Below are 15,310 nucleotides of genomic sequence, written 5' to 3' on the forward strand. Positions count from 1 at the left end.
GGCCCACTCGATCGCTGACTTTTAAGGATCTCTCGCGTTGACCACTAACGCCGAAAAAGAGAATGACCTTTGTGAATCCATAAAAACTACCAAGAGACGGGGAAAGACGGTTTCCTATTCTCGAAACTCTATCGAATTATGTATGAGAATACCTACGCAAAACCCAACTATAATTCGATTGTTTTCTAAATTGCGCTTCTCGTTTTTAATATTCGTCACTTTTCTTGGAAAACACCGGTTTGTTTTTACGACAAAACTCTTGTATTTACAGTAACAATAAAAATATTTTTTCACGTGTAATTATTTATACAGGAAAGAAACTTTAAAGCTAATAGTAAATAAAAATATTTTTGTAAATGAATTTTGTTGCACGTCAAATAATAAAAAAAAAAACCGTATAGATTTAACGACAAAAATGAAACAGTTTATTAAAGACTTTGCTAGTGGTCACGTCTAAAAGGCCACTGTTACAAATTGATGCTTGCCTTGAGAAATTGGTTTTAAAGAATAGGTTGTGGGCACTAATTGCTCACTCTGTCGGCTGCATGAAAGAGCCACTTTCCACATAACGTACGATTAATAATTACATATATTTAATGACTGAACGTATATATTTTATACGCAACAAAAAAATGTGCATTACATTGATACAGCGTTAAACGATGACTTACTGTATTCCAAGCACAAACGTAATTACTAAGAAGAGTAATGCATTACTCGTAATAATGGTAGCTGTAATTCTTTTCACCTGGACTACCATCTTTCTCCGGGTCAATGAAGTGTGTTTCCTCTTTGCTAATCTTTTCTTAAGGCTGATTGAAAGACACCTTTGTAAAGCAACATGATCTCTAAGGAGGAGCTAATTTCCAAAATGCACCACTCCTTAAAGATGCAGTTTATCGAATAAAGCAAACCCTAGATAACTTCAAGAAACAAAGGACCAAAGTCTCTGTTGAGCCGTTCATAATCTCGCGGTCAAAGTGGCGACACCTATAATAAGGTTGAAGATTGTGTGGGGATTCCCGTGGCTTTTGTTCGAGCCGCATGGTTGGTATTACTGCAATTGATTTATGTTAAACTATGTAATATCTAATGAATAATTAAAGTGGTTGTGTTTAATATCTAAATATTGTCTATATGTATATATTTATTTAACCAGTTCCTATGCAAGGGAACCTGATATTTTTCAACAATCTCGCAGTTATAAAAGCATGGTTAAAGACAGCGAATGAAGAATAAATAAGAATAATACAATGTGAAACTTATTTATTTTCTACTTTTTGTTAATGGAACCTTTACTAATATATTTGTGAGATTTTTCTGATTAAAATAAGACCAAACACGATACAACTTGGATCATATTTGCATATTTAATGACTAACAATGTCTTCCAGACTTAAATGCAATACTATTTTTTCAATATTCCATTTCTGTTCTATTATGCATGCTATTCTTTTGTTAATCGGTTGCTTATATAGTATAAACAAATATCTCTTCATTTTAGTTAAAAAATATTGTATAATGTACATAAAATTACGTTATGTATACCAATTATCAAATCAATTCATTAAGTTTTTCAATTTATTAAGACTTTTTTCAAACTAATATTTGCGTTTCATATTATAGTTGGTACTTTACAAAATTTTATACATAATATAGTATACGTGCATGAATATAACAGAAATTATTCACACTTCTATTATTTATGTGAATAATATTACGATATTGACATTAAGAAGAAGAATTAATAATTTACCCATAAAAATATTGATATAAGGTAAGGGAAAGAGAATTGAATTACTATTTATTTTGAACAATAAATTATGCAAATCAAGATCAAACATTGTGATTCACAGTAAAAAAATCGTTTCTACCTCTAGTTTTTGCTAGGAATTTCGTAAGAAAGTGTGTTCGAGTTGCAGCCAGGCGAACGAAGTAAAGTCTCTGAATGCAAAGTGTCAGAAGACACGAGAGTCTATAATGTCTTCCCTATTTCTGCATTCTTTTCGATACTAATTTATACAATTACATATAGAAAACTGACTTTCGCTTGTTTAAATTCACACAGTGAAGTTTTCGTACCTCGGACAAGTCACGTTTCTGCATTTTTACTTTCTTTTCCGTTCCGATGATTGTGTTCCATCTCCGAGCGAGAAGACAGGTTTTTGTTAGCGAATTCTCTCACGGCGCATGGCCCATTAGCGAAAGAACCATTTGACTGGACTCTCCACCCTCGAGGTTTGCTGGCCGTTGTACGTGCCTCGCGTGGAAATACAAGAGTGGCCAATGCGAATAAAGATACGCCGCCATTAATGAGTAACTCAACCAACCTACGGAGTAAGTTTCCATGCAAATAAGAGTCCATCCAATCTTGGTTGGTTTACCCTACTTCGAATCGATTTGCGAAACGTTCATGGTTATGTCGTTTCGAAGAAGATCTTGGTCATTCTGTTTAAATGTTTTGCCTCGACGTTAGCGAAGCAAATCAGTCTTTCTGCACGTTTCTCCAGAATTTGTCCGGTTCGTATTAGCATATTTGTTCAGTAAATCCTACCTCAGGCATGACTACCGTCTAATTACCAAGCAATATACAAGAAAATATCATGCATGCCGAAGAGTGAAAACTTTGCAACAAAAAGATAACACACCATATAAACATAATTTTTTAAATTTGTGGAGCAACATATTACATACAGGGTGTTCGGCCATCCCTGGGAAAAATTTTAGTGGAAGATTCTAGAGGCCAAAATAAGACGAAAATCGAGAATACCAATTTGTTGATTGAGCCTTCGTTAAAAAGTTATTAACGTTTAAAGTTCCACCTGTAGAACGGCGCGTGTAGAACGGAACTTTAAATGTTAATAATTTTTTAACGAAGCCTCCATCAACAAATTGGTATTCTTGATTTTCGTCTTATTTTGGTCTCTAGAATCTGTCATTAAAATTTTTCCCAGGGGTGATCGAACACCCTGTATACTGCTTTCAAAATTTGTAGTACTTGATAGAAATAACACAATATGTTAGTAGTTATTTACAATATAAAAGAATTTATCTTGCAGCATCGAAAAACAATTGTGGTTAGTGCAGCAAAAAGACATTATTCTTAAAATACTTAACATATACAAAAATATAGTATTTTAATGTTCTATGACTTTACTTTTATTTTACATAACTTGTATTAAACGTTTTATTAGAGATTTAAATCATTTCTTAACCAACGAATGATTCTCCAATTTTGCTGAATGCAACTTTTTAATTCTTCAATTATAAAACCGTATTTCTTTGAAACATACAGATTGTATTAGTTATATCTAACAATTTTCTATAATACTTAAGTCGACTGATTTTGTTAGCGATTCTAAAATTTTGATATTTTGTTGTTTGAATAATAAAAGAATAATATCATACATTATTCTTAAAACACTTAATATATACAAACATATAGTATTTTAATGTTCTATGACTTTACTTTTATTTCACAGAACTTGAATTATACGTTTTATTAGAGATTTAAATCATTTCTTAACCAACGAATGATTCTCCAATTTTGCTGAATGCAACTTTTTAATTCTTCAATTATAAAACCGTACTTCTTTGAAACATACAGATTGTATCAGTTGTGTCTAACAATTTTGTATAATACTTAAGTCGACTGATTTTGTTGGCGATTCTAAAATTTTGATATTTTGTTCTTTGAATAATAAAAGAATAGTATCATATATTATTCTTAAAACACTTAATATATACAAACATATAGTATTTTAATGTTCTGTGACTTTACTTTTATTTTACATAACTTGAATTATACATTTCATTAGAGATTTAATCATTTCTTAACCAACGAATGATTCTCCAATTTTGCTGAATGCAACTTTTTAATTCTTCAATTATGAAACCGTTTTCCTTTGAAATATACAGATTGTATTAGTTGTGTCTAACAATTTTCTATAATACTTAAATCGACTGATTTTGTTGGCGATTTTAAAATTTTGATATTTTGTTCTTTGAATAATAAAAGAATAACATCACTTTTTATTTATAAAAATCTAGGAAGCCCTTTATTTTTCTATTAACAATCAACTCGAAAGAATTTGTTACGTATGAAAAAATTTGCTCTCCACATAACGTGTCAATAATAATAGTATGCTAATGAGGAAAACAAATAACAGCCATACATTTTAATTACAATCGGGCAAAGAATTGTATGTACTATTGCATGCAAAAAACAAGACATAGTTCTTTAAAAATGTTAACTGGAATTACCGTTGACCAATTTGTAAGGAACACGCAAATTAGAAATCGAAAATATATTAAACAGAATGTTCGATATTTTCTACAATTGCAGTGAGATGGAAGTGGAAAAAAAAAGAAAGTTAGGATTTTATTATACATGTCACGAAGATTTCGTCAGGAAACGCAGAAAAATCCGTAAATGCCGTCAGAATTACCAACGACCAATTTGCATGGAGCACGCAAACTCATTTATAAGAAACTGCCCCTCAGTAAAGATAAATAAACGCTTCTACTTAACGGTTTTGTTTTCTATATTTTTTTAAAATAAAAGTTTCCCCATAAATACTTAGTTTCAAAACAGAAATCAACGTAGAATTGTCTGAAGAATGAAGAACCAGTGCGATTTTATATTTGTTTTTTTTTTAAAGCATCAAAAAAAAATTTCTTTCCATTTAATTAATAAAAATAAATAAAGATAGTAAACGACAGTTGAACAAGGTTATTAATAGTAACTGCTTATTATATCAATAAATGCAAATGTAACAAGACTTTCTTCCATATACAGTGAGGTATATTGTTGGTCGGTAATGACGACACGTAGTGGTCGGTAATGACGACACGTAGTGGTCGATAAATGACACAAGCCGGTCGATAACCTTTTATAAATAGTAAAATAAATTCGGAACTAATTCAATTATAAAACTAGAGATTTCAATAAGTACAAGATTATGTAAATATGTAAGTATTATGTACTTAACTTAGATATCATTGTATAGTATTAAAATGTAATTAATAGGGGCACGTATAGCACATGTACACTTCAGTCGTTTGAGGTGTTGTGTATCACGATGAGTGTCTCCGTTACGTAACGGGGTACTTGGACAAACGCGCGAGGAAATCCTGAGACCGATTACGTAAGCAACGAAAACGATGGCCCGACTTGGCCATATTAGGCAGCCGTTTCGCCCAGTATCATTTTAACGTGCAGTCCCGTTACTTTGCAAGCACTGTATAACCGAATAACGCAGAACAAGTTTCACGAAACGCAAAACGTCCTCGTATTGTCAAGTTCAGCAAAAATATTATCATATTTTACATGTTTCCGACATCGTAGAACCGTTCGGCTGCATCAGATTGAATTTCAATATGGCGAGACTTTCTGGTATACCCTCGACGCTTAGAGTATTCAAAATACATTGAGCGTTCAGGCTCGGTTGATATTCCAGATTAGCTGGGTGCTTGGTTATTCCAGACACTTTCCACAATTCAGCAGATTCAGAAACATTCAATAATGGAAATTGAAATAATGCAGACCGGAAGTTTCTACGTATGAATGCAAAAATATATCAATTATTTAGACATCCAATTGTTGATATGTAAAAGAAATATGAATATCTGTATAGATGTATATAGGGTGTTCGACCACCCCTGGGAAAAATTTTAATGGGGGATTTTAGAGGCTAAAATAAGACGAAAATAAAGAATACCAATTTGTTGATGAAGGCTTCGTTAAACAGTTATTACCGTTTAAAGTTCCGACCGTACTGAATTTTTTTCTCGAAAATGCGCAAGATTTTGGGGGTACGTCTATTCACCGAAAATTATTGTAATTGACCCCCGCAACAGAAAATAATTTTTCCAGAACGATTTGAAATTTTTTAATTTTGTCGAAAAATTTCACAACTTCCCGAATTTTTTTCTAGAAAGTGGATAGGATTTCGGGGGTATGTCTATTCACCAAAAATGATTGCAATTGACCCCCGCAACCGAAAATAATTTTTTCAGAATTAATTAAAAATTTTTTTTTTCGTCGAAAAATTTAAGCTACCCCTGTCGATTTTTCTTAAAACTTAGTTTTTCATTTTTGATAATTTTATTTGACGCCCTACAGAAAAGTTGTCTAATACTTTTTTGTAGGTACCCATAAGCTCTACTTAAGAAAAAAGTTTCATTGAAATATATTCATAATTGTAGGAGTTATGGCTGTTTGAAAATTGGACCATTTTTATGGGGTTTTTCTCATTTTGCGGTGTCAAGGACCAACTTTTCGAATATTTTTGCGATTTGTACATATTCTCCACTAAAATACGCGTAGTTTTCTTTTTTAAACATTCAAATCGTCCAATCCGTTCAGAAGTTATGACGTTTTAAAGATTCGCATGAAAATTTGAGCAGACATTTCTGGCCAGAAATTATATTTTCGGTAAGGAATTTTTTTCTCGAAACTGAGTAGGATTTCGGGTGTATATCTATTGACCAAAAATGCTTGCAATTGACCCCTGCAACTAAAAATAATTTTTCCAAAACGATTCGAAAGTCTTTTTTTTCACCCAAAACTTTCAGCACTTTCTCGAATTTTTTTCTCGAAACTGAGTAGGATTTCGGGTGTATGTCTGTTGACCAAAAATGCTTGCAATTGACCCCAGCAACTAGAAATAATTTTTCCAAAATGATTCGAAAGTCTTTTTTTTCACCCAAAACTCTCAGCACTTACTCGAATTTTTTTCTCAAAAGTGGGTAGGATTTCGAAAGTATGTCTATTGACCAAAAATGATTGTAATTGACCCCCGCAACCGAAAATAATTTTTCCAGAACGATTTGAAATTTTTGAATTTAATTGTTAATGTTGAGATTTTACTGCACAGTATATTATTTTAATTTTACATGTTTTATTTATAACAACTAATGAGAAGACAATAGGCGGTACGACACGTGTTACAGTACATTACAGACTGATCGAAAAATCAATATATGTTCCAACAGGTGGCGATCGATTACCTGACTACTTTATCGACGCAAGTGAGATTTACGATTAAGTTTTGTCTTGTTACTCCTGACAGTTAATAACTGTTTAACAAAGCCTTCATCAACAAATTGGTATTCTTGATTTTCGTCTTATCTTGGTCCCTAGAACCATCCATTAAAATATTTCTTAGGGGTGGCCGAACACCCTGTATATAAAAATGAAAACATTGTCATGGTTTTTGTAAAAATTATTATAGAATATTAATGTAAGAATTTAAGCTAATATGACGAAGGAAAAAACTACTCGTTTTCATTGTAAGAGCAATTCAGAATAATAAATTATTCGGATCTTGCTTGTTTCTTTGAAGTATTATGCTGGCTATCTTCGATCGTCTAAGCTTCTGTGCGTCGCTTGCGAAACCCATTTTTCCAGTTTCTTTGTTTTTCCTATTTGAGCTAAACGAGGAACAACGGATGAATGGTTTACTTTCAATCGAAACACTATTCCTCTTTTTGTTTGTTATGGATTCAATATTTTTTAAAACATCGCTGTTAACGTCATTTTGCAAACCTTCCTCTTGATTAATTTTCTAACGAAGAATTACCAGTCTTAAATAATCTCTTCTAACATCCGCATAACCTCCAAATGCTAACTTTATGTTTTCAACAACTTTTACCGTCATTTTCCCATGTTTGGAATATTCAAGACTACGAATGATGCGATTTTAATGTTTTACATACAATAAAATGTATCTTAAAATATATTTATGTATGTCTTTTTATTATTATATTAAAATATTATTGATTTAATGGACTTTAGCTAATAAAAACATTGGAAAAACAATATTTGGTATGCACCAACTGTATATGTATATCGTAGTTACCATGCGTATTTTTTTGGCTTGGAACGAAGTAGCAGTTTAAAAAGAGTACCGACACCTTATGCGGCTGTTTAATTTACGATTCACAGAAACGCGCAAGAAGATCGCCAGCCAGCGTCCAGGATGTTAAAACTGCCCACGGTTCCCCTAACGCCCACTACGATCTTGAGGAATCAGCGATTCCCGGAGGTCAAAGACTCTGCTCACCTTCTTCAACCTTGTCTTGGCTCATCGTGCCGCGTCGTTCCTCCGGGACAAATTGTTCCCCTCGGCATCCCAGCCCTTAAATTATGTAGACCCTCGTGCCAGCAGACGTATCGCTATTAGCTCGCTCGAGTTGATCTTTTCCTCCTCGATTAGGTGTACGTGCTTGGGGAACAGGACATGTGTCCCGGAACTGTTTTCCTGGTTGTCTAGTTCGGCTCGAAGAAAAACACTGACAAGAGAAATGTCTCGAGTCCATCATCGATATTTTAATCAGCTTTTAACTATCTTCGGGTTTCTTATACAGGGTATTCGGCCGGCCCTGGGAAAAATTTTAATGGGAGATTCTAGAGGCCAAAATAAGATGAAAATGAAGAATACCAGTTTGTTGATGGAGGCTTTATTAAACAGTTATTAACGTTTAAAGTTCCACTATAGCGCGCACGCAGCTGTTCGCAGATTACCGTTCTACAGGCGGAACTTTAAACGTTAATAACTTTTTAACGAAGGCTCAATCAACAAATTGGTATTCTTGATTTTCGTCTTATTTTGGCCTCTAGAATCTTACATTAAAATTTCTCCCAGGGTTGCCCAATTATCCATCATGTTTTAAATCGACTGATTCTTTTCTTCTATTTCTAGTTCAACACAAGGGGCTCTACTGAAACAATTCCATTTTCGAATCTTCAAAATAACATGCAACGAAATGCGATACGATGGTATCAGAGTTGTTTTCTTTTTTAATTCCAAGGAACACGTAAAAAATTGATGTTTAGACTAGACTACCCCCTTATCTTAGAGTTAGAAGATAATTTCCAAACCAACACTCTGCTAGTTCAACTCAAATTCCAAGTATTCTTCCACCCAGAATATTCAAACAATCGAATGCAAATTATTTAGTAGCTCTTACTAGACATCTAGACTAGAACACACGGTAGAAGATAAATCTAAATAAAACACCAGATGTTTTCTTACGTAGAATATTAAAACAATCAAATTCAAATGACTTAGTAGCTCTCAGAGACTAGGATACACTCAGAATATAAGAATAACTGAAAGGTTAGGAAGAGAAAAGGGATACGCCAAAGCCAATAAAGAATCTAAAAGCTATAAAGTCTGAAAATGCAGATGGAATCGAATATTTAAACGAACAACGTAGCTCTGATCTTTTTCAAGGACTGACCGCTACAGATCGATTCCTATCGAGCAACAGGAAAGGGTTGTCGATCAACGGAGGGGAAAAAGCGGATCGAAATGCGAGGAAGCAGATGCATCAAGCGTTTGGTATCAGTGGTTGTGGTCGGAATCGTGATCCGGCAGTTCATTATCGGTAAATGGAAGGAACCAGCGCAACGGTCCGTTACGAACACGAGCAAACGTTTGCATGGCCAGTGTGTATCTATCGGTGACATAAGGCGTAGCAGCATTAGCTGTTGGTGCTGCTGGCATACTACATATCTCTCGCGTAACGCTCGTAAGAAGAAGGCCGTAAGTCCGGTCACATAACGGTCCAGTTATGGTATGGCGAGGAAGCGATCTCTCGCCTCGACACACGATTCCCTCGTTACACGAACCTGCCCTCCTCCACCGCCGTATTTCCCTTCTTCCTTTCTTCCTTTCTTCCCTTCTTTTTCCTCGTGTTGTTCGCCTCCCATCTGCCTCGTCTTCTCGAGTTGTTTCGTTGCTCTCTTCGTCTCTCGTTGGCGTGTACCAGCGCGTGCATTCACGCCTCCGCGAGTTTTTTTCACCTGGTGTACGGTACGTGTGTACTCGTCGAGTCGCATGAGCGATCGTGATCGTCGATCGAGCTTCCTTGTGCTTCAATGCCGCACCGCGCCGCTTACACACCGCTTCTTTCGCGGCTCTGTTGTGTAACACCGCATGATGTCACAGACCACGCGTTCCTAAGATGTTTGTCCTTTTTTTTCGCTCGTTTAAGGTCGCATCCACCGCTAAGCAGCGCGCGAACAAAAGATACCTGTTTACAGCTGCCAGAGTAAAACGACACGATGACTGTCGCTCAAATCTATTTTGTCAAACATATACTAACTTAAATAAATATCTCCAATCGCATACATCAAATTGGAATGGTATCAAGAAACCAATACGATGCAACGAAATCTTTTTTTCAAGGTTATTTTTCTGAGTTTTCAACGTAGCTGACGTTAACACTAGGCTTACGGTACACGTCAATTTGACGCATTCAGATTCTAAACTTAACGTTATAGGACTCATAAATATTATTTGTTAGCAATTTATTTTGAATTGAATTGATGTAGTGATATGGATGTATCCTCTAATTAAAAGAAAAACTGCATTTCAATGCAACTGTCAACGTAGTGAATTATAATAAAAATATGCGCAACGAGTGGCCGTAAACCTAGCGTTACAATACATTCGGATATGTAACGTGACGTAACTTTAAAAAATTGTTGCGTATCTAGATCGTAGACTTTAAAAGCGAAAACGACAATTGGAAATCTAATGTAAGTAAACATATTTACTATCGCACTAGTGGGGCTTAGGGCCCAAGAAGTTGCTTTATTCGCAATTTTGATTACATGTTTGACGTTTGAGAATTTTCTTTCGATTTGCAGTCTCGAGACTTTACTGAGAATTTCATTTATTAGGTTCCCACTGTGTTTCTTGAATATTTCAAGCCCTGCCAACTGGGGGGATCCCCTTCGAGCCAGTGAAGCGTGAAGGACGACATTTACAAACGATACGAGCTGGATAGCAAGTGACGGTTTCTCTGAAACACGATGTTTCTTTTTTATTCGCTCTAAAGACGATTTGGGGGTTCAATGTGTATAAATTCTGTTGGTGTCGAATTTCTCCATTTCGTGCTGTACGAAAGATGGACACGCCAATCCTAAAGTGATGTTCGTGTTAGAAATCATTGCTGTACCAGGACAAGTGAAATAAAGCAAACTATTAATTTATTCATCAATTTCTATCAAAATAATCATCATTGCTTACGATAAAGTGTCAACATTCTTTCCATGCTTCAAACCATTTTAAGAAGCATGACAAAAGAGTTGACATAAATACAGGGTGTTCGGCCACCCCTGGGAAAAATTTTAATAGGAGATTCTAGAGGTCAAAATAAGACGAAAATCAAGAATACTAATTTGTTGATGGAGGCTTCGTTAAAAAGTTATTAACGTTTAAATTTCCGCCCATACTGAATTTTTTTCTCGAAAATCCGCAAGATTTCGGGGGTATGTCTATTCGCCAAAAATGATTGTAATTGGCCCCCACAACCGAAAATAATTTTTCCAAAACGATTTGAAATATTTTTTTTCCGTTGACAAATTTTACACCTTCTCGAATTTTTTTCTCGAAAGTACGTAGGATTTCGGGGGTATGTGTAATGACCAAAAATGATTGTAATTGACCCCCACAACTGAAAATAATTTTTCCAGAACAATTTGAAATTTTTTTTTTTTCGTCGAAAAATTTAGGCATCTTATTAGATTTTCGGTAAGTAATTTTTTTCTCGAAAGTGCGTAGGATTTCGGGGGTATATCTATTCACCAAAAATGATTGTAATTGACCCCCGCAACCGAAAATAATTTTTCCAAAACGATTTGAAATTTTTTTTTCCCGTCAAAAAATTTCACACCTTCTCTAATTTTTTTCTAGAAAGTGGGTAGGTTTTCGGGGGTATGTTTATTCACCAAAAATGATTGTAATTGGCCTCCGCAACCGAAAATAATTTTTCCAGAACGATTTGAAATTTTTGAATTTAATTGTTAATAACTTTTTAACGAAGCCTCAATCAACAAATTGGTATTCGTGATTTTCGTCTTGTTTTGGCCTCTAGAAACCCCCATTAAAATTTTTCCCAGGGTTGGCCGAACACCCTGTATATTGTGAGAAATAGAATATTACTTTGTAGGTAATCAAATAAAAATTGATGAATAAATGTATAATTGAACTTTGAATAGGTTTAGATAGCATATTTCGTACACTTTATGTACTTGCAAAATTCTATATTCGTGTAGCAGAGGTTATAGTATTAGACGATAAAACGACACACATACTTTGTAGGTTATGTTTAATAGATATAGCACGAATCTTTGCATACATGGTACTGAACGCTATTCAACTGTTATACTGAAACAAAAGGTGGTGTGCACGTTTGCCAACGAGGGAAAAAGAAATATTTCCTACACGTGCATGTTTGCCAACATGGGAATGAAAAACATTTCCAACAATTAGTATATTTTTATTTATAACTAAGAATTTCTTTCAATGAAGTGGCTAATACCCTGATACTGAACAAGGACTTGAGAACTCCTATAATTTTAAATGTGTTAGTACGAAGAAAATTGTGTATACTCTTGAAACAAAAAGCTACAACATAAATTGAATAAGAAAAATAACCTCTAACAGAAATTACTAGCAGTAAGAAACTGTTGGCGCCACTGTCGTCTCGTGGTGATAACTTGATTTTTTCACTTCGCGTTTTTGTTGTCTGTTTTCTACAGCATATCAAGCGTATGTCGGCCTGTTCGATTCACGAGTTTAATTAACCATCTGTTTCAACTTCTAACAGGTTATGGGCCCAGACTCGGACTCAAGAGTGAATCGTTTCGTGAAAAAGTTATGACGCACATCAGCGAATAGCGACGAGTAAAAGTGAGGTTAACCACGCGTACCAACCATGAGCTCATTAGCAGTCGCGAAGATCGAAGTTTTCACACAAAAGAACTACGACACATGGAAAGTTCATCAAATGGAAGCTCTATTAATAATGAAAAAATCTAATATAATTTTGTCCACTGGAAACGATATAGCAATTCAGCAGACTAACCCAGACTAAACATTCTTCGGTTTATTTTAATTCACAGTTTTTCAAAATGAGACACGTTACGATAGCCTCTTTTATTCAGGTTCATAAAAGTCTGAATTCTCTGATGGAAGGTCGAACGGTTGATCGACCATCATTAGCCTGGCTAACACTTGAGAGTTAACTTCGTTCCTATAACTAGCTATCGCAATTATCGCCTTTGACGTGCGTCCAGATATTGAGCAACGAAGTAAGAAGCTAATAGCTCGGATAATCCATATTGAAGGGAACAGTGTACCAGGCCGACCAGCACGAAACACGCAAACTAGGTGGTAATTTCATCTCATCGATCAGGGTAATAAGTTATAATGCGGTCGATCTGTCTATGATTATCGTGGTTCGTTTCCATGAGATTACGAGTTGCTCGTTGTCACGATCCGCAAGAAGAGTGGACTTTTGAGTTGTTTAAAAACTTACCAGCTCGGTGGGCATAGTATTGCAAGACCTGAGGGGCAGGTTGTAGGTTATAGGGGTGGGTTGGCTCCTGTACTCCTGTAGGCAAGAACTGTTCTTCGACAATCCCCGTGGATACACCAGACCGTGGAAATCGATGTTGCCCTCAGTCGAGATGTAAACGATTATTGACTCGCTCGCACATTCGATTTGCACGGTGCTCGCTATCGCCGCGGTAGCTGAAAATTTACAAGAAAATATGCACTTAATAACATTTTATATCTAACTTAGTGTTAAGTTCGTCGCGATATAGGAAAGTACAGAACTAGGGACTAGCACGATTGTTAGCAACACAGATACATTTATTCTATAACCTCTTACAGTACCGAATAATCGCGTGGCTCGCAGTCCGACGAACTGCCCATCGCTGCGTCGACGCACGACATGTTCGTTTGCAGCGCCGCCTGGCGATGCTTACTGTACTCAACACTTAGGTAAGATGTTCAGGGCCTTCTAGTGTGAAGAGATTTTGGCTATTTTGGGGAATTTTTTGTGAATAAACTATAACACCTTTTGCAGTCAAATTTACAAAATTTATTTATACATATTTCGGTGGCATCTTAACATTTTTTTGACGACAAAAAAGTTAAAATTATATTCTTTAAAAAAATGCGAAACAAAAATCGATTTTTTTAAAGGTTCACACTAGAAGACCCCCTTAACCTTTCTGTATTTAGTTTTTAATTAGGCAACAAGTTACGTAGTAGGTCTACAAATTAATTTTTGGGATCGGAGATCTTACATACCCAAAAGATAAAAAGAATCGTTAACACTAGGCAAGTAGGAACGCGATGTTAGTTCAACGAGTAAGACAAATAGCTAGTAATAAAAAAATGTCTACTTTTCCTTGATTTCTACAAATATGTGTTTTATGAATTGTGTCGAATTAGATTTGTATGGTTCTGTTAATTCTCCTGCAGTGCCTTAATCTGCTCTCTAAAACAAAATGACCCAATCTTTTCTACGTTTATTAAAAATTCAGATTTCATTAATTTTGTATGACTTATTGATTTATACATCGATAAAGTTACATTTTCTACTGTCGTGACGAGGTTCGACTCACAATCGGTCAACATCATTCACGAGCATGAATGGCATAACGGTACTTATCGTCGATTAATTGCAAACAATTCTTTTGTTTTAACGACATCCGATTAGAAACGGTTCATATTGAGCAACAATCTTTAATTCCGCAAGCGTTGTACGGTAATTTATTGTGATGCGAGCCACGTTTCGAGCCGCTAACTTCGAGTTTAATAACCTCTGGTTCATAAGAATTTTCAACTCGTATTCGGGCTGAAAATAACAGCAAGCGATTACCTTTACGACCTGAAATAGGATACTCTTCGTAGCCAGAAGACAACGATCTCTGTTCGATGATTTTCATTATGTAATGTTTAGCATCCGTATCGGTAGACTTTTATTTTCGAGCTCTGAAGCCTAACTGTGTAATTATTTTCAGAAAAGGATAGAATACCTCTTGCGTGGCGTGTTTGAATGCTCATCGGTATAACTACATCGTATCGATTACACTACTAAAAAAAGAAGCATTCAACATTGTTCCGTTTGGAAGTTAAATAATCTATTCAGTGTTCCGTTATTTTGTGACATAACTGAAAATTAATTTTAACACACGTTTTACAATATTAACACGTTCACTGTCAGATCAAAATCGTATGATATTTTGCAGAAGTGAAATTTTGATTTTGACCATTGTAAATTTCATAACCTAAAATTTGTTTCGGTACTTATTTTCGTAACCTTGTTAAAATTCACAAATTCTATCTAAATTAAATTCCCCTAACTGCCAGATCAAAATCGTATAATATTTTGCAAAAGGAATATTTTAATTTTGATCATTGTAAGTTACATAACCTAAAATTAGTTTCTGTACTTATTTTCGTAACCATGTTAAAATTCACAAATTCTATCTAAATTA

The 15,310-nt window shown here is 34.9% G+C and overlaps 1 protein-coding gene across 1 annotated transcript in view; it reads right to left on the reverse strand.

The window, feature by feature from the left end:
• The window catches only part of Pio (zona pellucida domain-containing protein piopio), a 149,772-nt gene that overhangs the window by 59,016 nt on the left and 75,446 nt on the right, over window positions 1-15,310 (reverse strand). The window contains exon 4 of the mRNA XM_076777205.1: window positions 13,336-13,550. Within this exon, the coding sequence (XP_076633320.1) occupies window positions 13,336-13,550 (215 nt within the window). The remainder of the gene's footprint in view (window positions 1-13,335; window positions 13,551-15,310) is intronic.

This window comes from Colletes latitarsis, chromosome 11 (genome assembly GCF_051014445.1).
Source record: "Colletes latitarsis isolate SP2378_abdomen chromosome 11, iyColLati1, whole genome shotgun sequence".
Lineage (NCBI taxonomy): Eukaryota > Metazoa > Arthropoda > Insecta > Hymenoptera > Colletidae > Colletes > Colletes latitarsis.